General features: G+C 35.9%; 1 protein-coding gene across 2 annotated transcripts in view; it reads right to left on the reverse strand.

Moving 5' to 3' along the window:
• The window catches only part of SLC30A9 (solute carrier family 30 member 9), a 68,111-nt gene that overhangs the window by 12,287 nt on the left and 31,553 nt on the right, over positions 1 to 24,271 (reverse strand). For both annotated transcript variants that reach the window (XM_082653657.1, XM_082653656.1), the window contains exons 8-15: positions 21,928 to 21,995; positions 19,528 to 19,630; positions 11,532 to 11,587; positions 8,901 to 9,036; positions 6,970 to 7,009; positions 5,745 to 5,816; positions 5,044 to 5,151; positions 2,589 to 2,754 (exon numbers count right to left, since the gene is read on the reverse strand). In XM_082653657.1, coding sequence (XP_082509783.1) covers positions 2,589 to 2,754; positions 5,044 to 5,151; positions 5,745 to 5,816; positions 6,970 to 7,009; positions 8,901 to 9,036; positions 11,532 to 11,587; positions 19,528 to 19,630; positions 21,928 to 21,995 — 749 coding nt within the window. The remainder of the gene's footprint in view (positions 1 to 2,588; positions 2,755 to 5,043; positions 5,152 to 5,744; positions 5,817 to 6,969; positions 7,010 to 8,900; positions 9,037 to 11,531; positions 11,588 to 19,527; positions 19,631 to 21,927; positions 21,996 to 24,271) is intronic.

Consider the following 24,271-nt stretch of genomic DNA (forward strand, 5'->3'; position numbering starts at 1 on the left):
CACGTGGAACATTGTCCAAGATAGATCATATGCTAGGCCATAAAACAAACCTCAGTAAATTTAAAATGACAGAAATAATTAAAAGAATGTTCGGCAACCACAATGGAATGAAGTAAGAAGTAACAAAGACATTTGAGAAACTCACAAATATGTGGAATTAAACAACACACCCCTAATTAACCAATGGCCAAAGAAGAAATCTAAAGTGAAATTAGAATATATTTTAAAGTGAATGAAAATGAAGACACAACATACTAAAATTTATAGGATGCAGTGAAAGCAGGGCTTAGAAGGATGTTTATAAATGTAAAAGCCTATATTAAAAAAGAAGATGGATATCAAATAGAAACTTAACCTACCATCTTAAGACACTGGAAAAAGAGCAAACTAAACCTAAAGCAAGCAGAAGGAAGGAAATAATACGGATTAGAGGAGGAACTCATGAAACAGAGAAGAGAAAAACAAACAAAATCAATTAAACCAAAAGCTAGTTCTCTGAAAAGACCAAGAAAATTGAAAAATCTTTAGCTGGACTGACCAAGAGAAAAAAGAAAGAACACTCAAATTACCAGAATCAGAAATGAAAGAGGAGACATTAGTACCAAACCTAAAGGAATAAAAAGGAATACTAGGAACAGCTGTACACCAACAAATTAGATAACTCAGAAGTAATGGACAAATTTCTAGAAAGACACAAACTACTGAAACTGACACAAGAAGAAATAGATAATCTGAATAAACTAATAACAAGAGATAGAATAAGTAATCAAAAAACTAACCATGCAGAAAAGCCCGTGTCCAGATGGCATCACTGCTGAATTCTACCAAACATTTAAAGAAGAAATAATAACAATTCTTTATAAACTCTTCTAAAAAAACAGAAGAGGAGGAAACATTTCCCAATTCATTCTATAAGGTCAGTATTACCTTGATAACAAAATCAGACAAAGACATCACAAGGGAAGGATATTAATATGGAGTATCTCACATTAAGTTACTAAGCCTAATACTGATTCTAAGAATGCTCAATTTCAAATCTTGATCCAGTAGGTAATTACTTCTTAAGAGTAAACATATAGAGCTTAGAATATAAATCTACTACTCACATACTCATTTGTTCTACTGAAGATATAGAGGTCATTTGTTTTTGTTTTAATTAATTAATTAATTTATTTATTTTTGGCTGTGTTGTGTCTTCCTTGCTGCACACGGACTTTCTCTAGTTGTGGTGAGCACGGGCTACTTGTCACTGCAGTGCGTGTGCTTCCCATTGCGGTGGCTTCTCTTTTTGCAGAGCACGGGCTCTAGGCGCATGGGCTTCAGTAGTTGTGGCACATGGGCTCAGTAGTTGTGGCTCATGGGCTCAGTAGTTGTGGCTCATGGGCTTAGCTGCTCTGCGGCATGTGGGATCTTCCTGGACCAGGGCTCGAACCCCTGTCCCCTGCATTGGCAGGTGGATTCTTAACCACTGTGCCACCAGGGAAGTCCTAGAGGTCATTCTTAAAAGATTTAACTTAAAGATTTTAATTAGGAAAAATACATTCTTATTTTAAAGTTTATATATGCATATGTAGGTAAGTAGTAGAAAAATCAGGATTTTTTTGGATGTGGACCATTTTTAAAGTCTTCATCGAATTTGTTACAATACTGCTCTGTTTTATGTTTTGGTTTTTTGGCTGCGAGGCACGTGGGATCTTAGCTCCCCAACCAGGGTGAAGTCTTAACCGCTGGACTGCCAGGGAAGTCCCCAAAAGCAGGATTTTAAAGGACTGTTCCTTCCCCTTCATTCTGAAACTACACTGCTGCTGAAGTTCAATAAAAAGTCCTATTAGAATAGAACTTTGCATCTCTTCTGATTACCTCCTAACTCTTCAATTCTTTATTTGTATATCATTTAAAGATAAAGATTATATGGAAAAAACATTTAATATAATCTAAAACAAGAAGTCTATTTTCAAAAAAAGTATAAATTATATTCAACTTGGTAATCATATCCCCATGAATAAAAATCTTAAGTTTAATATATTTAAGTTGGAATTATAATACAAATATAAGGCAAATACAAATATGAAGGTTTCATATAAGTGGTTCCATATTAAAGAGGCAAATACTTTGCAAACTTCTGTTCCCATTACATCATCTAACTGTTCCTTATTCTAAAAATTAAAGATATACAAATTTAAAAGGAAACTTAGGGAGTGTCCTACACGCTTTCACTTGCTTTCTTGTAAGGTTGCAATGCTGCAAAGTAATAAGATTAAAAAGTTCTAGGGCTTCCCTGGTGGCGCAGTGGTTGAGAGGCCGCCTGCCGATGCAGGGAACACGGGTTCGTGTCCTGGTCTGGGAAGATCTCACATGCTGTGGAGCGGCTAGGCCCGTGAGCCATGGCCGCTGACCCTGAGCGTCCGGAGCCTGTGCTCTGCAACGGGAGAGGCCACAGCAGTGAGAGGCCCACGTACCGCAAAAAAAAAAAAAAAGTTCTAAAGACTAGGAATTCAAAACGTCTTCTGGAAGTATTTACAAAACAAGCATTTCTATTTCTTAATACGTTTTTGTAAACCTTAACAGCAACACTGGAATAAGCTGACCTTACTGATGGGTCATTCTCCAGGAGTTCAGTAAGCCGTTGTACTTGTTCTGGCTGGATGGATCGCCCTAAGAGTGCTTCTGTGTTAGTGTAGATGAGGAATGCTGAGACCACACCTAATAAGGTGCCCACACCCAAAGAACCTAGGCTGTCATACAGTGGATTGCCTAAATAAAAGCACAAAAGAAGTCAGTAAATTAACATTTTCTATTATTTCAATGAGCTTTAGTGAGCAAAGAACCAGAATTAGTAAATCAAGGGACTGTAAATTCATTTCTAATTCCTTTAATGATTTTCTCCTAATAGTTTTACTATTCTATGCAGTTGAATTACTTATGATCTGTTTCTTGCACCTGGTCACATGGGTGAGGGTTCAGAGCATTTTCAAATTAGAGACATACTAATAATACAATGAAGAGTCCATTTCTTTTTGATATATCAGTAGCACTTTTCCTATCTCAAGTTAACAAAATAATTGTAAAATCAAAAGCTAAAAGAAATAACCATTTTTGTGTCTTATTCTTACCAAGATTCTGTGAAAGAACTAAGCCATACAAAAAATTATATGAGGTACTCTTATCTCATTCAACCAAGAATGATACATAGCTAGTACCATTCTAGATTTAAAAAAAAAAAAAAAAAAAAGGAAGTTAATTCCTTGCCTCTAATGGCTACCTCAGAGCAGTGGTTCTCAAAGTGCAGTCCTTTGACCAGCAGCGTCAGCATCACTCAAGAACACGGTAGTAATGCAAATTCTGAGGCCTCGCTCAAGACCTTCTACATCAGAAATCTGGGGTTCGGGGTGGGGTGGGTGTGGGTCTAGCATTATGTGCCTTCCCAATCCTGCCAGATGATTCTGATTCTAAAGTTTGCCTTAGGTTATTAGGGCTTTATTCTCTTCCAGAACCAATGAGAAGAGTTGATTTATCATCTATGAATGCATAGGTTAATATTTATATAACAGACATAAATAAATATTATACTTTAAATCTTTATAATAAATTTTACACACAAGGCTTTTATAATGAAAAGTCTTTTTATTCCAAAGATCAAATGTCAATATTAAATTTAACTCTCTTAATGCTTGATAAAGCATTTTTTGTATTACTAAAAAAATCGCAATTTACATTAGTTTTATTAACATTTAGTCAAAATATAACACTAAAAACTGAATGACTTATTTTGTATTACTAAAGTGTAAAAATATATCCATTTGTAAAACATAATCCACTAGCAAGTTTGTAATTATAGAGTTCAAAATCAAATATTGCTCTTTAGAAATCCAAAGTTAATTAATTGTTTTCATTTTAAAATATACATCTATTAATAATCCTACAGAAATCACAGAATTATTAGCTGGAAAATATTTTATTTATTTCTTGGCATGTTATTTAATTTAAATGACAATTTAAATAATTAAATAAAAATTAATGTGAAACTTTCTTGAAACAAAACTTTTTATAAGTTTGATTTGACTGGTTTATAATACTACGTTAAAAAAAATCTATTAAAAGTCAACTTACCTATCAAGTCACACTTTCCTTAAGCCTAAAATTTTGCTAAGTAATAATTTAGGTCTAAAAAAATGTCTAAAATGGTAAGGTCAACCAGAAAAACGATCAAAACAATTAGAAATATTTTGGATCACAGTGAACATCAGAGAATGCTGGTTTACTCTTAAAATATACATTCAAAATGAGAAAGACCTATTCATATTTCAGGCTATTTTAAGAAATACTGCAAAACTGTGGAAGCTCATCACCTAAAATTATTTAAAATACGCTAGGACAAACAGGTAAGAATGGTAGTACCATTTCAAGAGAATTCCAACCTCAGAAATTGAGTCTTTTCATACTAAATGGTTCCTTTGTTTTAGAAAATAAAAATAAAATGGTTTTTGTCTTCTTATCCGCCTGTGCTGTACTGGCCTTCAAAACATTTATCTAGCTGCCAAAATGAGGATGGAAGCAACTAAAGAGTCAAGGAAACAGGAAAGCAACAGCAGTTATTATTGGTACTAATAGTAGAAGAAGACAAACGGACAAGAGCTACAATGTATATTTATTTTAAACTTCAGAGTTTATTAAAGTTCTCTCTCATATATTATCTTAAACCTGCAAGGTCACTAGGACAAATATTATTAATATCTTTATAGGTAAAGAACTTAAAGCTCTGTGTAGTTGTGTAGCTTATTAAGTCACAGCTAGAAAGGCTTCGAGCATTACAGAAATGCTCTATTAGCAGCCTTCTTTATTTCTAACTAAGAAATTTCTAATTCAAAACTCTGAACACTTTTACCATCTTATTTGTCTTATACAAACAAATGGTTAGTATGAAATTCACATTTAACAATCTATTGGCTTAAAATTATTCAATGATATAAAGGAAAATTCCCACATATTAGAGAATTATTTTAGTAGCACAAATAAAGCACCTGTAATTTGAGAAATATTTACCTGTTATAGAAGTAAGGCCCATACAAGTGGCTGCTATTGTCACTCCCAACACTGCTGCAGTATCCTCCAATAATATAACATTTGTACTAGGATCACGACTTTCCATTACTTAATCATTGGGGTAGAGACAAGAAAAGAAACTTTTGAAATCTTAATTTAATACTATCAGATAACATTTTAATAAGTATCCATTAATTTAATTAAATTAAGATTAAGAAGGAGTTCCCTAGTGGCCTAGTGGTTAGGATTACAGGCTTTCACTGCTGTGACTAGGGTTCAATCCCTGGTCAGGGAACTGAGATGCCTCAAGCCGTGCAGTGCAGCCAAAAAAAAAAAAAAAAAATTAAGATTAAAAAATGTATGAGATCCTGATTTTTAAAACCTGTTCAATATAAATATAATTTCTTGGCTTAAATGTTAACAATAACAGATATTTAAAGTCAAATTACTTTCTCAAGTTATATAAGCATACACAGAAATACTATAGTTCACATAAGTTAAATCCAAATATAAAGTACTGCTGTTCAAATTACACTACATTTCTCTTTTTAAAAGAGCTGATATATAAGTAAGAGCCACATAGGGAAGACACTGAGATATATTTTGTACACATCTATATGGAACAAAGCAATAATAGCACTAGGCAATTTTAAGGAAACAAAGAAGATGAAATAATACACCTAGGTTTCTAAAATACATACCATACTTGTAAAGTGACATTCCTTTGGCCCGAGCACTCCTACGAAGCTCATTTACAGCAACAAGAAGTGTTGCTGAAAGAAAAGCATTCATATCAGCAAGGAAGAAACTTCATGCCTCCAAACTTTAAAGATGGCATCTCAAAAGATAAATAGGCACAACACTTTAATGCTAAGGGCTGTCAATAAGGAAAAGTTCTATATTAAACCAGTCATTATCAAGACCCCAATTAATCATTATGATATAATGAATCCCGTATTTCTAAACCACAATAATTTAAATATCATTACCACCACAACAGCCTTAATTTATTAGACAGCTACTAGCTGGCAGGCACCACACTAAGCACAATCACTTTGATCCTCCCAACCTTTTGAGGCAGGTGGTGCTATCACCATTTTATAAGATTGCCAAAGATGAAAGGATGATGCATAAAAAATGACAATGTTTTAGAAGTAAGCATACTGTGAGTACAGCAGTGAATTAGGCAGTTTCATACATGATATTAGCACTTCTCTGTCATAATACTGCTATGGCTGAAACTTTCAGAAACATTAACATATTTGTACTGCAAAAAGACAGTCCTCCCTGATAAACGTTACTAAAACCTGATTTTTAAAAACTCAGTATATAGTTAGTTATGTTTTTATACTCCATGGACCTAGAGACTGTCATACAGAGTGAAGTTAAGTCAGAAAGAGAAAAATATCGTTTATTAACGCATACATGTGGAATCTAGAAAAATGGTACAGATGAACAGGTTTGCAAGGCAGAAACAGAGAGACAGATGTAGCGAACAAATGTATGGACACCAAAATGGGGAAGCAGTGGGTGGGGTGGTGGTGTGATGAACTGGGAGATTGGGATTGACATATATAGACTAATATGTATAAAATAGATAACTAATAAGAACCTGCTGTATAAAAAAATAAAAATGTTTTTTACTTTCCAAAAAAAGAAAAAACCTCAGTATATAGTTAGTTATGTTTTTATACTTCATTTCAAATGATATGATACTCAAGAACAAAATAAAAAGCTTTTCCAAACTTGCCCCATCTTACAGGAACAACCATAGTACATTATACAAAGAATTTCTTCCCTCAAAGAAGATAAAACGTATATTCCTATTTCCACAGCTTTCTTTAATCAAGAGAACTTAGCAATCTATAAAAATAGACTGCTGAATATATATTACTAAGAATAAAAAGATTCTGTGACAGTACATACCTCCTTCAGATACTAATGATCCTGCTAAAATACAATATGCCTAGGAAATATAAAAATAAAGCATAAGTTGATATCTCACTAAAGAATTACAACAGTTCATGCATAAACTTAATGTTTAAGATGGAAACATAAATTCAAATCCTAGCCAGATAAGGATTTTGATGGGAAACAGTTCAAATGAGGACGAGATAGATGGTATCTTCATAAGAAGAAATAATTAAAAGTTAAAAATTTGATGGCCATCTCATTTTTTTTTTTTTTGGCCATCTCATTTTCTAATACTTGAAAAAGTAATACACACACGCACCCCCCAGTGTAGAATGTTATACCATGACTAAAGTTAAATTCATGATATAAAAGAATTACTTAATTAGTAAAAAAAAAAAAAAAAAAAAAAATTTTAACTTCAAAATGAACACAAGCATTTGAAATCTAGGGTTGTGGATACCAGATGCAGTAAGATACACAACCATACCCAGTAACTTTCAATTTTGTTTGCCCAGCACCAAGAGAATCCTTCCTCAGTCCTCATTCAGAAAGATAAGCAGTTATAAAAAGTAAACAATTTGGGGGAGGAAGATAACACCACTTTCCTTACAATCCCAGACACTCTTGAATTAGATAAAGATACCAAGAATAGCTTTAATCCAAGATATATAGAAATAATTAACACAAATTTTTTTAAATTTTAAGTGAAATTCAAATCAAATATCTATAGAATTTTCAATATCACCTTTTCGGAACCCTAGGCTTCCCTGAAACAGAGGTTTAAAAATTTTGAACCCAGTCCAACACTCTTCTAATTCTGTCAAGGAAACTGAGATTTCCAAGGCTGTGTGGTTTGCTTGAGTAAATAGAAATGGTATTGGAATAAGAACTAGAATACAGGTTTTCCTAACTCAATTCTAGGCTCTTTCCACTGAATCTTACTGGCAACATCAGCAAAAATAGTCTGGAGCTACACTGTGAGATACAGAAGCTGACAGGGGTGCCACATGCCCAATTTGCACTTGTCAAGGGAGCTACAGTCAGAGCTGCCAAGCAGAGTAATCTCCAAGAAGTTTCCATGAGAGGAAAAGAAGACAGCTTTAAGTATCTACAAAGGCCAGTGGAAACCAGTGCAAGATGACGTTGGTGCCAGTAAAGTAGTACCTTTCTGTCCCCTATCTCTACCTTCAGTGCTGCCAGAGGCAATCTATGGAGTAGGAGAGAAGAGAAGCCCTTAAGTGAAAAAATACAGAAGGGAACCACACTCCCATTCTCTCAATGTAGGCTTCCTACCAGAATGAGGGAAAGGAGAAGGTTTAACTTTAAATAACATTCTAACATATGACTGTTACAAAGGAATGGTTATTTTAACTACTGATAGGACATTTATTCCTGGGACTAAAAGTGAACAGAGGTCTTCTTGCTTTTCAAAAGTAACAGCAGAAATTAACAGAATTGCCCAAAATTTTAACCAAGGACAAAGTGTTTAACAACTGTACCTACAGAGATACTCTTGCTCAACATCACTGAATCATATGGATTTAGAGGTCATGTCCAGTCACATTCTAAAAAACACAACTACAGATACATAACCCTATATTACAGTCAAGAAGGTATATTTCGGGCTTCCCTGGTGGCGCAGTGGTTGAGAGTCTGCCTGCCGATGCAGGGGACACAGGTTCGTGCCCTGGTCTGGGAAGATCCCACATGCCGCAGAGCGGCTGGGCCCGTGAGCCATGGCCACTGAGCCTGCGCGTCCGGAGCCTGTGCTCCGCAATGGGAGAGGCCACAACAGTGAGAGGCCCGCATACCGGAAAAAAAAAAAAAAAAGAAGGTATATTTCGTCCCATTCTTTAACATCAATATGACAAAGGCATTCTACTGTACCTAATCACTATTTCATATTACTTCAAAACTGAGGGGGGAGGAGGGGAGAAGATTACCCATAGAAGAGATTCTATTGGTTGAGGATTAAGCAATCCCATGACTCCATGGTACCAAGATAATCCTGCACCCATCATGAAAATACCAACACCACTAATTAGTGAAGCAATATAGCGCATATTTGAAAATCCATACCTGAAAAATAAAAAAGATAATATAGTTTACAAGAAATATAAATGATTTCCTCTCAAAATGTTTAACAGGTCAATGAAAAAAAAAACTTCTTATAACATCATGATGTTATGATTTTATATTTAAGTAAAATGTAAGTGCCAAACTCAAATCTAATCAGAAAATCAATACATAAAGTGGAAAAAACTGCAAGATCTTTGAAACTATATAAAAAGAGAGTGAATATGATTTAATTCAGGTATTTTCTAACCCCTCTTTCATATATTTGCTTTGATTTACTAGAGCAACTTTACTTTTATGTAACACAAATGCAGGCAAAATTTATTTTTTAAATGCATTCAGATGTTTAATGAAGATGGTAACATTTATATTTACTTGTAATGCAGCTTCTCATTTGTCTTCTTCTATAATTTATATTTCCTACAATTTATATTACTTATAACTTGACGCTAGATACTTTTTGCTGTTTCTGTATAGTGTAACACACAGTAACTAACTATTATCTTTTTTTTTTTTGGCTGCACCGAGCAGCATGTGGGACCTTAAATCCCAGACCAGGGATCGAACCCACGCCCCCTGCAGTGCAAGTGCGGAGTCTTAACCACTGGACCGCCAGGGAAGTGCCACTAATTACCATCATTAAAAGACTAAGAGCTTCAGTTTTCTGGGTGTTTTTATGGTAATTTTTTTTGGTTAAATCTCAGGGGTTTTTTTAAAGTCTTTTGGTCAGTGTGTGCATTATTCTGTATTACTGTATGTACCAATAAAATACTGAGTAATAAGAAATTTTAAAATATGGGATACTACAAGAGGAAAAGAATCATTCATTAATAAAAGTATTTTCTGGGAAATTTACTCCCAAACCCAAACTCTATGGCACCCTTCTAGCAGATGCAAATTTAAACAAGAGTTCTGAATTAAAATTGCTTTTTGAATTCTTTTTGCAAATATGTAATCTTGCCATAGGAAATTATCAGTTTATAGATGTGATGGTGTTCTATCAGCTTGATTTAGAACAATTTATATTCTTCTAAAGCTTCCCCCTCAAAGTAAGAAAGGAGATATACTTATTTATTTATTTAAGTTAAGGTAAATTAAGATCTAAATTAAATGGCATTACTTTCATTTTATGTGTTTTCAAGGAATTTGGAGATTCTCATTAAAAAAATTTTTTTTTTTGGTTGCATTGGGTCTTAGTTGTGGCATGCAAGCTCTTAGCTGTGGTATGCATGCGGGATCTAGTACTGGGCCAGGGATCAAACCCAGGCCCCTTGCATTGGGAGCCCGCAGAGTCTTAACCACTGCGCCACCAGGGAAGTCCCTAAAATTTTTAACTATGTAGATCTGCACTGTCCAATGTAAGTCGCTAGCTACATAAGACTATCTAAATTTAAATTACTTAAAACTAGATAAAATTTTAATACAGTTCTTCAGTCGCACTAGCCACATTTCAAGTGCTCAACAGCCACATGCAGCTAGTGACTATCACAATGAACAGATATAAATAAATATTTCTATTACTGTAGAAAATTCTATTGGGCAGTACTAAAGTAGGTTGTTGAAAATATCTTAAGAAGAAATCTTTACAACCTAAAACTTTTAAATTTTACCGTTTTTAAATTTTTGGCATATAAAACTGGTCCGGAAAAATTTTTTTTGACAGAGTAAAATACTATAACCATGTGTAATTAGCAGACTAGAAAGGTAGCTGTTCTCTGTCCGAGCTTACTGATAGTTATAGGATATTCAATAATATGCTATTATTTATATGAAAACAGGAGTGCCTGACTTTCAAGTAAAGAAAGGCATTTATATAAAGCACAGAGGCAGATTCCTTTATGGAAATAAAAGTGTATTTGTTTTTTGCCTTAAGGCAAATTTGACTGCTCAAATTCTACTACAGAAGCTTGTTAAAAACAAAATAATACATGTGGAATTCAAAATTTTCACCTGGTTATGTTAGTAGAAGCAACAGAAAAAAAGTCTTTGTATCAAATAACTAATATAATTCAAAATAATATACCCTAAAGAGCATACTCATTTTACAAATAAGTAATTTTGAAATATTAATAGAATCCTATTTCCAAATCACAACAGGGGGATTAAAATACATTAAGCATAAATTTAATAGAAATTATCACTAAAATTTTAGATTGAGTGGCCTATTAGTCCAAATGTGAAATATATATATCTCCTTTGACCAAATAAAACAGAACTCTAAGATCAAAACACGTGCTTTGTTATTAACTATCAAATACAAAGAGGACAGGTTCTCTTTGCTATGTTACAAAGCATAAAAATAATTTGAACCTCATTTTCAAATTATATCTTGAATTTACTTTGACACAGAGCTTGAGTCCTGCATTTTAAATACAACAGCAGAAGAAATGACCAAATCTTTAACACAAAACTGCAGGTCTATAAATTGCAAGAGATTTCTATAATTCAACTACTTGCTGCCAAAACACATGAAAACAAAATAAAGACAACGTCCTTACGGATGAGTAGGATCTGGTGTTTGAACAGACTTACTGATGCCCAATGCTAGTAAGGCCTATGGAGAGAAGAAGGTAAATAATCATTAGCAAGGGAATATAATAAGCCAGTCTGGAGGGCACAACTTGACAATGACAAAGAAGTACTTAACATGTGTATGTCCAATAGCCCAGCAATTCTTGTTTCCAGTACTTACCATAGAGAAATAAAGGTGAACCGAAAGGGGTTCAAAACAACACTGAATAATGACGTAAAATGTGAAAGCAACCTAAAACTCCTTCAGTGGGGAGTGGCAAAATAAATCATGGTATAACCAAACCATAAATTACTTCTACAACAGTGTAAAAGGAAATAGAGCTCTCTGTACTGACATGGTGAAAGCTCCTAGACGTACCATTCAGTGGACGGGAAAAAAGCAAGTTTAGGAACCGCACGTACAATACAAAAGAACTTATGTTTTGTAGTTTTTGTAAATGACATATAATGTAAAGCACAGGAAAAGGTCTGAAAGAACTCACATTTAATTCTGTTTATACCTCTGAGGAGAGAAGTAGGTTTAGCGTGGTCTGTAATATCTGATTTTTTACAGGAAGAATAACTTGTATAGCTGCACAAATAAAAGACAGTAAAAGTTTTTTGTTTTGTTTTTTTTTTGATGTGGACCATTTTTTTTTAAGTCTTTATTGAATTTGTTACAATACTGCTTCTGTTTTATGTTTTGGTTTTTTGGCTCAAGGCATGTGGGATCTTAGTTTCCCGACCAGGGACCGAACCCGCACCACCTGCACTGGAAGGCGAAGTCTCAACCATTGGACCGCCAGGCAAGTACCAAAGACAGTAAGAGTGAGTACAAACTGTATGTGGACATGATACATTTACATTTCTAGTAAAACTGCAAAACCATGCGCATGAAGTATACACATCAATGTATACAGAGCAGTGACTATCTGGGGTGTGGAAGGAAGAAATAAAGATGGAAGACTAGTTATAACTAAAATTTTATTTCTCTACGGAAAAAAAGTCTAAAGTAAATATAAGAAAAATGTAAGTCTTTAATCCTAGTTACCACCTTTCTCTCCTTCCTTCCTCCCTTGCCTTCATCTTTTCTTACTTTTATTTCTGTTTCTTTTTTTGATTGTATCTTTTGTTAAAAAGAGCTATCCACTGGTACCGCTCAATATTATGCTTGCACTTAGTATCCTTTCTCTTAATTTGATGTAAATTTAGAAATCTGAAAAAGATTACACTAGAATTATTTATTTAATAAAAACACAAAGCCTGAGTGAATACCCTATGTGATTTTTTTTGACTAAGCTAGGGTTTTTGCATTTTTTCAGTATTGTATCAAATAATCAAATAGGTAAGTCTTCAAGATTACCAAATTCTTCATGATGAAGTTTCTCTGTAGGTTACTGGGCATTTATAGAAACATTCCCTCTTGTAAAATACATGGGGATTATACCACCTTGCAAATGGCTAGTCCATTCAGGGACTTCCCTGGCGGTCCAGTGGTTAAGACTCCACACTTCCAATGCAGGGAGTACGGGTTCGATTCCTGGTCAGAGAACTACAATACATGCCTTGCGGCACAGCCAAAAAAAAAAAGGCTAAAACAAATATATACTGACTTTTAAGTTTTGATATCAGAAATCCAATCCAAAATATACAGAATATTACAAGTTTTTTTCTACTGTATTCCAAAGGAAAAGAGAGTCAAAACTACCTAAAACACAGATGATGGCTTTTCAGTGAATTAAACTAAGAGAATGAGAGTAAATTAAGAACATATAATTTTTAAATCTGTATATTAAAACTGAAATATTCATTATCAATTCACACTATATATGTATCTGTGTTTATAATGTTTACATAATAGTCAATGAGTGTTCAATTATTTTTAAAGTACTTAATGTTCAGGTTGGCTGTGCAATGAAGTGTGAGATGACAAATGTTTCCTAAGTTGAATATGGCCATTATTTATTAGTTCTTCTTATAAAAATAAGATATCATAGACTATCGCTAATCCTGTTCTCCCCCAAAGATTAAAGCCAAAGTTCTATTCTAGAACTTAATATAAATGGCATCACACAGTAACTACTCTTTTGTATTTGCCTTCTTTTATTCAACATACTGTTAGAGATGCTTATATGCTACTTACGGATAAGTATTTCTTTTTATTTCTAGATACTATTCTATTGTATGACTATACAACAACTTGTTTATCCCACTGTTGATGGACATTTGGGTTGATTCCAGTTTTTTGCCCATTATAGCACCTTTATGGTGCTAGAAACATTCTTATACAAGTCTTTGTGGACATTTGTTCACATTACTCTTGGATAAATACTTAGGAGTGGAATTGCTAAGTCAAACAGTAGGCATATGTTTACAAGAAACTGACAAATTTAAGAGTAGCTGTAACATTTTATACTCCACCAGCAACGTCTAAAAAGTCTGGGTGCTTTACATCTTCACCAATATTTGATTGTCAGGCTCTTAAATTTTAGCCATAATAGCAGATGTGTAGAGATGTCTTGTTGGGGTTACAATATACATTTCCTGATGATTAATAGTGCTGAGCACCTCTTTGTGTGTCCATCAACCACATTCAGGTATCATTGTGAAGTACCTTTCCAAGTCTTCAGCTTGTTAAAAAGACTGGACTGTCTTTTTTTTTTTTTTTTTTTGTGGTATGAGGGCCTCTCACTGTTGCGGCCTCTCCCGTTGCGGAGCACAGACTCCGGACGCGCAGGCTCAGCGGCCATGGCTCACGGGCCCAGCCGCTCCGCGGCATGTGGGATCCTCCCGGACCGGGGCACGAACCCGTGTCCCCTGCGTCAGCAGGCGGACGCTCAACCACTGCGCCACCAGGGAAGCCCTGGACTGTCTTTTTAATATTGAGTTATACAAGTTCTTTATTTATCCTGGATACCAGTCCTTTGTCAGATTATATGCTTTGTGAATATTTTCTCCCTATGAGCAGCTTGCTTATTTATTGCCTTAAAAGTATTCTTCAGGGACTTCCCTGGTGGCGCAGTGGTTAAGAATCCGTCTGCCAATGCAGGGGACACGGGTTCAAGCCCTGGTCTGAGAAGATCCCACATGCCGCAGAGCAACTAAGCCCATGCGCCACAACTACTAGAGTCTGCACTCTAGAGCCTGCAAGCCACAACTACTGAGCCCATGTGCCACAACTACTGGGCCCATGCATTGCAACTACTGAAGCCCACGCGCTCTAGGGCCTGCGTGCCGCAACAACTGAGCCCACATGCCGCAACTACTGAAGCCTGCGCACCTAGAGCCTGTGCTCCGCAATGAGAAGCCACTGCAATGAGAAGCCTGTGCACCACAATGAAGAGTAGTCCCTGCTCGCTGCAACTAGAGAAAGCCCATGTGCAGCAACAAAGCCCCAATGCAGCCCCAAAAAAAGTGTCCTTTAATAAGTAAGAGTATTTAATTTTGATGAAGTTTAATTTGTAAATTTTTTTATTTTATGGTTTTGTTTCTGTGTTCTGTTTAAGAAATCTCTGCCTACCCAAAGGCTTAGAAGATATTCTCCTAGGTTTCCTTCTAGTATTTTTATAGTTTTAGCTTGTACATCTGGGTCTATGACCCACCTTAAATTTGTACACGGCATGAGTGGGAATCAAGGTCCTTCGTTTTTTTATCCATGTGGATATCCAACCTTTCCCATACCGTTTGTTGAAGAGTTTCTTTTCTTCACTGAATTGCTTTGGTGCCTTTGTCAAAAATCAACTGACTATGTAACTGAGGGTCTGTTGCTGGACCCTCTATTCTGTTCCACTGGTCTGTCAGTCCTTGTGCCAATACCGCACTGTCTTAATTACTGTGCTCTGAAATAAGTTTTAAAGCCCTCCAAATTTCTTTCACTTATTTTTAGATTGCTTTGAATATTCCAGGTTCTTTACATTTCCATATAAATTTTATTTATTTTTATTATTATTTTGGCCACGCCATGCGGCATGTGGGATTTTAGTTCCCCAACCAGGGATCAAACCCATACCCTGTGCAGTGGAAGAGTGGAGTCTTAACCACTGGACTGCCAGGGAAGTCCCTCCATATAAATTTTAGAATTTAATCAGTTTGTCAATTTCTACAAAAGAATCTGCTGGATTATATGAAATCTATAGATTAATTTAGGGAAATCTGACATATTAACGTGGTTATCAAATCCATGATCATGGTATCTCTCTCCACCTCCTTAGGTCTTTTTTTTTTTTTTTTTTTTTTGCGGTATGCGGGCCCCTCACTATTGTGGCCTCTCCTGTTGCGGAGCACAGGCTCTGGACATAAAGACTCAGCGGCCATGGCTCACGGGCCCAGCCGCTCTGCAGCATGTGGGATCTTCCTGGACCGGGGCACGAACCCGCGTCCCCTGCATCGGCAGGCGGACTCTGAACCACTGAGCCAGGAGGGAAGCCCCTTAGGTCATCTTTAATTTCCCCTAGTTACATTTTAAGATTCCAGTGTTAAAGTCTTACACATTTTTTGTTAAATTTACTCCTAAGTATTTAACATCATAAATGGAATTTATTAAAAATTTCACTCTCCATTTGTTTCCTGATAGTAAAAATACAATTGATTTTTTTAAAAATAAATTTATTTATTTACTTATTTTTGGCTGTGTTGGGTCTTCGTTGCTGTGCGTGGCTTTCTCTAGTTGCCGCGAGCGGGGACTACTCTTCGTTGTGGTGCACCGGCTTCTCATCGTGGTGGCTTCTCTTGTTGCGGAGCACAGGCTCTAGGCGTGCGGGCCTCAGTAGCTGTGGCTCGCAGGCTCTAGAGCGCAGGCTCAGTAGTTGTGGCGCACGGGCTTAGTTGCTCCACAGCATGTGGGATCTTCCTGGACCAGGGCTCGAACTCGTATCTTCTGCATTGGCAGGCGGATTCTTAACCACTGCGCCACCAGGGAAGCACCTGCAACTGACTTTTGTACATTAACCTTCTATTGATTTTGAATGTTAAACTAACCATGCTTCTTGGAATAATACTCACTTGATTATGATGTATTACCATTTTTGTGTACTGCTAGATTCAATGTGATTATATCTTAAGGATTTTTGCATCTATGTTCATGAGAGATACTGGTTTGTATTTTTTTTTCTTGGAATAACTTTAAGGTTTTGGTATCAGGGTTATGATAGCCTTACTAGAGGAGTTGAAAAGTGTTTCCTTCTACTCTATATTTGAAAGTCTGTGTACTACTGGCATTATTTCTTCGTTAAATGTTTGACAGAATTCTCTTGATAATGTCCCACAGGTCTAAGGCTCCCTTCATCTTTTTTAGTCTCTTTTCACTCTAGTTTTAGTATGAATGTTTTCTACTGCCATATATTTGAGTTCACTCATCATTTTTTTCCATGACGTCTAATCTGCTGTTAATTCTATATAATGGATTTTTCACATCAGACATATTTTTCAGCTCTAAAAGTTCCATTTGGTTCTTCTTTGTATCTTCCATTTCTCTTTTCATGATGTTCATATTTTCTTTTCAATACATGAACGTAGTTATAATAGCCACTTATCCTTTTCTGCTAATTCTACCATATGTCAATTGAGTCTTTCTACTGACTAATTTTTCCCCTGGTTGTGAGTCAGACTTTCTGCTTCATGGTCGTCTACTAATTTTTTTATTAGATGCTGACACTGTGAATGTTATACTGTGTGTCTGGATTTTGTCTTCCTTATAATAGCATGTGGGGCTTTATTCTCACAGGTAATTAAGTTACTTGTAAATCAGTGTGATCCCTTAGAGCTTTGTTAGAAAGCTTCTAGAACAGCAGCTGCCAACCTTTTTGGCACCAGGGACCGGTTTCGTGGAAGACAATTTTTCTACGGACCAGTGGCAGACGGTGGGGGATGGGGTGGAGATGGTTCAGGCGGTGATGTAAGCGATGGGGAGCGGCAGGTGCAGCTTTGCTCGCTCGCTACTCACCTCATGCTGTGTGGACCAGTTCCTAACAGGCCAAGGATAGGTACTGGTATGTGGCCTGGGGGTTGGGGACCCCTGTTCTAGGATAGTCTTTACAACTAAGATAATTTAGCCCTACTACTAAGGTCTGAGCCTTCTACTGGCCTGGGTAATCAGTCAGGACTCTCTATCTCAGAACGTCAGAACTTAATTAATCCAAGCCCGATGTGAACTCTAGGAATTACTCAGCTTAACGCTCCCTGCTGGTTCTTTGCCTGGTCTCATGGAGCTTTACCCTACACATGTGTAATCTAACACTCAGCGAAGATTCAACTCAAGGAAAACCCTATGTAGACTTCTGTAGCCTTGTAATTTCTAGCCACTTCAGACTCACTAACCCTAATTTCTACCTTCTCAACTCTATGATGGGTCTCCCACCCTGTTCCACTACCGCAAATGCGCCTCCAAGCAAAACACCAGAGAAATCACAGAGTTCAATTCACCTGTTCCCCTTCCTCAGGGATCATGGTCTTGCATTGCTATTGTCCAATGTTTGAAAATATTGTTTAATATATTTTGTCTAGTTTTTTAGCTGTTTATAGCAAAAGGCTAAAGTCCAATCCTCATTAGTCCATCATGGCTAGAAACATAAGTTCTGTACATAATGTTTTACAACTTGATTTTTTTATTCATATCATGGTTATTATTCCAGATCAGTACATAGCTATCTACCACATGCTTTTAAATCCCTAAATAGTATTTCAGAGTACAGACACTTAAAAATTGTATTCAGGGCTTCCCTGGTGGCACAGTGGTTAAGAATCCGCCTGCCAATGCAGGGGACACGGGTACAAGCCCTGGTCCGGGAAGATCCCACATGCCACGGAGCAACTAAGCCCATCTGCGACAACTACTGAAGCCTGCGCACCTTGTGCCAAAAGAGAAGCCACTGCAAATGAGAAGCCCATGCACCGCAGCGAAGAGCAGCCCCCGCTCTCCACAACTAGAGAAAGCCCATGGGCAGCAACAAAGACCCAATGCAGCCAAAAATAAAATAAATAAATTTTTAAAAAATTGTCTTTAATGTTTTAAATAACAACTAATACTAAAATTAATAATATGTACATATCTCCTTGGCCAAATGTACAAATATTTTCACATTTTAATTTTCTTATGTTCACATAAGCTTTCAACAAAATAGGTACTGTGTGTCATATCTCTCCCACCCTCCTCTCCCCCGACTCAACAGGCAAAATATTATATAATAGTAGTTATTAAATATTTACTGAGTATAAAAATTTAATTCAAGAGAATGACTGTTAGTACTAATAGCAAATGCCTGTATTGTTTCCTTACTTTTACAAAACGTTTTAATCCATTTGACAGTGAGTTACATGAGTTCTCAGGTTTAATTTTATTAAGATTGCTCTCCCTGCTTCTTACCATTTTATTATTATTTTTAACTTTCTCTTAAATATTCTTATTATACCTGTGTCTTTTATTGTAAGTTCTCCCAAATCTGTTCTTACATAACAGGAGTATAAATAAATAAATAAATACTAAAAAGGTTTTCTCCTTAACAGGCCACATTCTTTAAAATGTGAAATGATATACAAGTAGAAATGTTGTGTTCTTAAAAAAGGCTTAGATTTGTAGTATTCAAAATCAAAATACTAGTCTAAGGTGAAAATCATTATAATTCATCAATCACATGTGACTATTTTATATCTTTATTCAAAACACTTAAATCCACCGGCTCGTACAGTTATAAGAACTCATATTCACAGACCAAATTTCTACCTAATATAAGAATCTCTTCTACAATAGCCTCTGTGACTGATAATCTTACACTTCATATTTGATTATTAAAAGTTTTTAAAGCGTAACAAACTGCTTTCAAATACTATGTCATGTTTCTATGTACATCATCATTCAAAAGTAAAACAACTTTCATTTTCTTCCACAACCCAACTATAGGAATCATTATGTTTTTAAATATGTCAACTTTTAGACTAAAGCCTCAAAAAATATATTACTTTAATAAGAAAGAAGCTTTTACCCCTCACCTGATTACAAGTATCAGATAAAGAGTGTATAGCTTCTGAGAACATACTTGCTGAACCCGTATAAATCCAGGCAAGAAATTTGAAGAAACAGTTTAATCCATTGCTAGGAGAGAAAGAGAAAATAACTTAGCATAGGTTTAAATAAAAATTCCCATTAAAAGCTTACTTAATTTATACACACACACACACACACACACACACTAGATTCTGTTCAAAGTAAATTAGAAAGAATCCCTAGTCTTTAAGATTTACTATGTTTTAGGCAACAGGAGTACAAATTTGAAGAACACAGATTATGGTTTCATTAAATATTTAAATGAAAGAGGCATGATACGTGCCAGCAAATTACTTAAGTACGTTTTGAGAAGATGAGAAAAGAGGGTGTTCTACATATGAACAAAATGGAATCAGAAAGGAAATTATGTGTCTTATGTGCACTTGGTATTGTTCAGTAGGCCAGTGTCAAAGGGAAGACGTTGGTGAAGGTCGGTTTATTTAATTAGGCAGATGCCAGAGGTGAAGACAAAACTAGACCAAATAGTCTGTGTCATATGAGAAGGCCATACATGCTAAAATAAACATGGTTAGCTCTGAGGAAGCCAGCTGTACTCAGATTCCAACAGTAATAACTAGTATAATTTATCTCAGGCACTATACTATAGTCACTTACCATGTTTTATTATAATTCTATTATGCAAATGCTAACATTGTAGTAGTTACTTCATCCTCATTTTATAAATGAGGAAACTGTACATCCCCTTCCAGCTACCCTTTTCTCCTCTCCTCCATTTCAAATAATTTCTTGAAAGAATTACATCCACTCTTGCTGTCTCAGTTTTCCTCACTTTGCACTCAGTCTTCAATCCACTAAACAGTGGCTTCTGCCGCTAACACCTCATAAGATTGTTTTTATCAATATATCAACTGTTTCTTGCTATTAAATTCCTGAAAACATTTTAATATTTTCCTTAATCTCACAGAAGCATTTGCCACTATTTTCTGAAAACACTGTCTTCCTTGATTTCCACAATACTACTGGTTTTCTTCCTACCTTTCTCTTTACTCTTCCTCAGTCTCTTCTGCAGGCTCTTTTTCTTCTACCCGTTTCTTAAATGTTAGCGTTCTTCAAGGTTTTTTCTCAAGAGCTTCTCCTTCCTCATACACTATATACACATTCTCCAGGTGATCTTAACTACTCCTATGGCTTTAATTATCATCTACACACTAATAACTCTTGACTCTATATCTCTAATCCCTCCTGAGCTTCGGAGCCACATATACTAACAATAATAATTATTAAGTACATATTATGTAACAGGTACTATGCTAAGCAGTTTATATACATTACATACATTCCTCCAATGTAAAAAGCTTTCACTGTTAATCCTGTTTTATTAATGAAAAGAATTAATTCTGCTGACCAACTCCCCTTGGGTGCCCTATAAATAGCTCAAACTCAAAAAGGAACTCATTATTTCCTTTACTCCCACCCTGCCCCTCCTTCCAGCATTCCTTCTCTCAGTGATGGTGCAATATCTATCCAATTGTCCAAATCAGAAACCTGGGCACCATCGCTAACCAGACCACCTAAATACTTTTTGAAACTAACCGTGACTCTCCATCCCTACTACCACTATCTTTTCTGTATTATTACAAATGACTTCTTCTAGTCTAGTGTCCCTCCAATCCTTGAAGATAAGAATTATGTATTTTACCTTTACATTTCCAGACCATATCAAAATTCCTGACACATGTAACATATGTATTTTAGAAATAAAAGAACTAATGAATTATGGAATTAATGCACAAACATACAAAATTAGATTATTCAGCAAAATAGATAAAAGGTAGGCAAAATAACAGGAATCAAGAAGAAAGAGGAGTACTTCACTGCTATATTTAAAATGAATAACCTACTGTATAGCACAGGGAACTCTGCTCAGTGTTATGTGGCAGCCTGGATGGGAGGGGAGTTTGCGGGGAGAATGGATACATGTATATGTATGGCTGAGTCGCTTTGCGTGCACCTGAAACTATCACAACATTGTTAACTGCCTATACTCCAATATAAAATAAAAAGTTAAAAAAAAAAAAAGAAGAAAGAGGAAAAGAGAAAGAGGCAAAAGCATTAATTATGTTCTACCAAGGTTAAGTGGGAGAAAAATAAAAGCGCAGGTACTCTTCAGTAGTTATAACCCAGGTTGCTTTAGTTACTCTAAAAATAACCTTGGCCAATTCAACTTTTTAAAAAAGACTTCTATAAATGCCAGTGAAAATGAGAGAAGAATTTTCAGATAGCACCTTTATCTTTATCTAGGTACCAAGTAATAAATTTATACATTCAAGGATATATACATTAAAAATATTTCTATTTTAAAAGGCTTATATTTCAGTACTTACATGCAAATGGCAACCATCACCACCTTTCCTGGCCCCTTAAAAAAAACTGATGTCGTTCTAGAGCGTGGCTATAAGACAAAAACAAAAACAAAAAATCTCTTAACATTTCCCAGAGAAGCATTGTGACGCTAATAAGTGACTCTTGACACACCAGAAAATACCTCCTTTATCAATGCCTCTAAACAACTAGATTTACTTATTTAATTCTTTTTCTCTAGAATTTCCTGTTTAAGATGTGAGAAGACAGAAATTGAAAGTACATGTGGGTCCTTTTGCAGAACCTTAATTGTTTATTTCCTTGTAATTCATTTCCTGCCTACTTCAGGAAAAAAATCTGAGTTGGTTACATAAAAACCAGAAGTAAAGTGATAAAAATGTACTGCACTGAAATACTCTAAAATTTTCCCATTTCTTGAGCAACTTCTTAACTTATAGTACAAGGAACAGCCAAAGCCAACAAGTTTGTTGCTCTAATTTAACTCATGACTGTTCTCTAAAAACCAAAGACATCAAGTGTTAACAATGTGTTTAATTTCAAAACACACCAAAACAAAAGGAAATCAAACAAGAACATATTCAGGGAAAATATTTTTCTTCAGTCAAATGTTCTTCTGCTATTCCTTGAATTTATACTTTCTGTGTTTCTCCTCCTGCTCCTTCCTCTCCTTGGAATGCTATCATCGTCCGCTGCAACCTGGGCAAGCTTTACTCATCTTCTTGTGTATCTGGCCAAGTGTCAGCTTCCTACGTAAAGCCTTCCTTGGTCCCCCACAGAGAATACTCACTCTGCTACACATTTATTATTGTACTTTACTTTTCTATTGAAGTACGTCATATATTCTGCCTTATGTAATTTATTCAAGAAATATTTACAGTACAAGTACTATATGCCTGGCACAGTTCTAGATGCTGGGGCACAACAGTAAACAAAACAGAGTCCCTGCCTTCATAGATCTCACTGCCTAGTACAGGAAGATAGAGAATAAGTCTGTCATATCTGATAGTGATAAATATAATAAAGAAACTAAAACACAGACTGAGAGAATAGTGTTGGGGGGGTATGATGGAGAGGGTTATTTTAGTTAGAATAGTGAGGGAAAGAAGTTCAACGATGAGAAGGAGGCAACCATGAAAAATCTGGAAGAAAAATGGTTGAGGCAGAGTATACAACACACTCAAAGATTCTGAAACAGAAGTAAGTTTCGTGTGAAGAATGGACAAAAACAAGGCTGGTGATTTCCCTGTTCGCACAGTGGTTAAGAATCCACTTGCCAATTCAGGGGACAAGTTTGAGTCCTGATCCGGGAAGATCCCACATGCCGCAGAGCAACTAAGCCCATGCACCACAACTACTGAGCCTGCGCTCTAGAGCCCACAAGCCACAACTACTGAGCTCACAAACCACAACTACTGAGCGCACGTGCTGCAACTACTGAAGCCCGCACATCGCCCGTGCTCCACAACAAGAGAAGCCACTGCAATGAGAAGCTCGTGCACCAAAACGATGAGTAGCCCCCGAAACTAAAGAAAGCCCGTGCACAGCAACAAGGACCCAACGCAGCCATAAATAAATAAATAAATAAAAATTTTTAAAAAATTAAAAATAGAACTACCATATACCCAGCAATCCCACTCCTGGGCATAAACCCAGAGAGAACCATAATTCAAAAAGATACATGCACCCCCCAATGTTCACTGCAGCACTATTTACAATAGCCAGGACATGGAAGCAACCTAAACGTCTATCAACAGAGGGATGGATAAAAAAGATGTGGTATATATAGAGAATGGAATATCACTCAACCATAAAAAGGAATGAAATCGTGCCATTTGCAGAGACGTGGATGGGCCCAGAGACTGTCATACAGGGTGAAGTAAGTCAGAAAGAGAAAAACAAATATTGTATAGTATCGCTTATATGTGGAATCTATGAAAATGATACAGATGAACTTATTTGAAAGCAAAAATAGAGACACAGATGTAGAGAACAAACGTATGGACGCCAAGCAGGGAAGGGGGGGGTGGGATGAATTGGAAGTTTGTGATTGACATATATACACTACTATATATAAAATATCAATAGATAACTAGTGAGAACCTACTGTATAGCACAGAGAACGCTACTTAGTGCTCTGTGGTGACCTAAATGGGAAGGAAATCCAAAAAAGAGGGGATATATGTCTACATATAGCTGATTCACTTTGCTGTACAGCAGAAACTAACACAACACTGTAAAGCAACTATACTCCAATAAAAATTAGTTGAAAAAAAAAAAAAGAAAGTAAGATTTGGGGCTGGTCACCAGAGGAGCCAACCATGTAATTAAAGGGTTATAACTTTCCAA

Source organism: Grampus griseus (assembly GCF_964374135.1).
Source record: "Grampus griseus genome assembly, chromosome: 4".
In the NCBI taxonomy this organism is placed as follows: domain Eukaryota; kingdom Metazoa; phylum Chordata; class Mammalia; order Artiodactyla; family Delphinidae; genus Grampus; species Grampus griseus.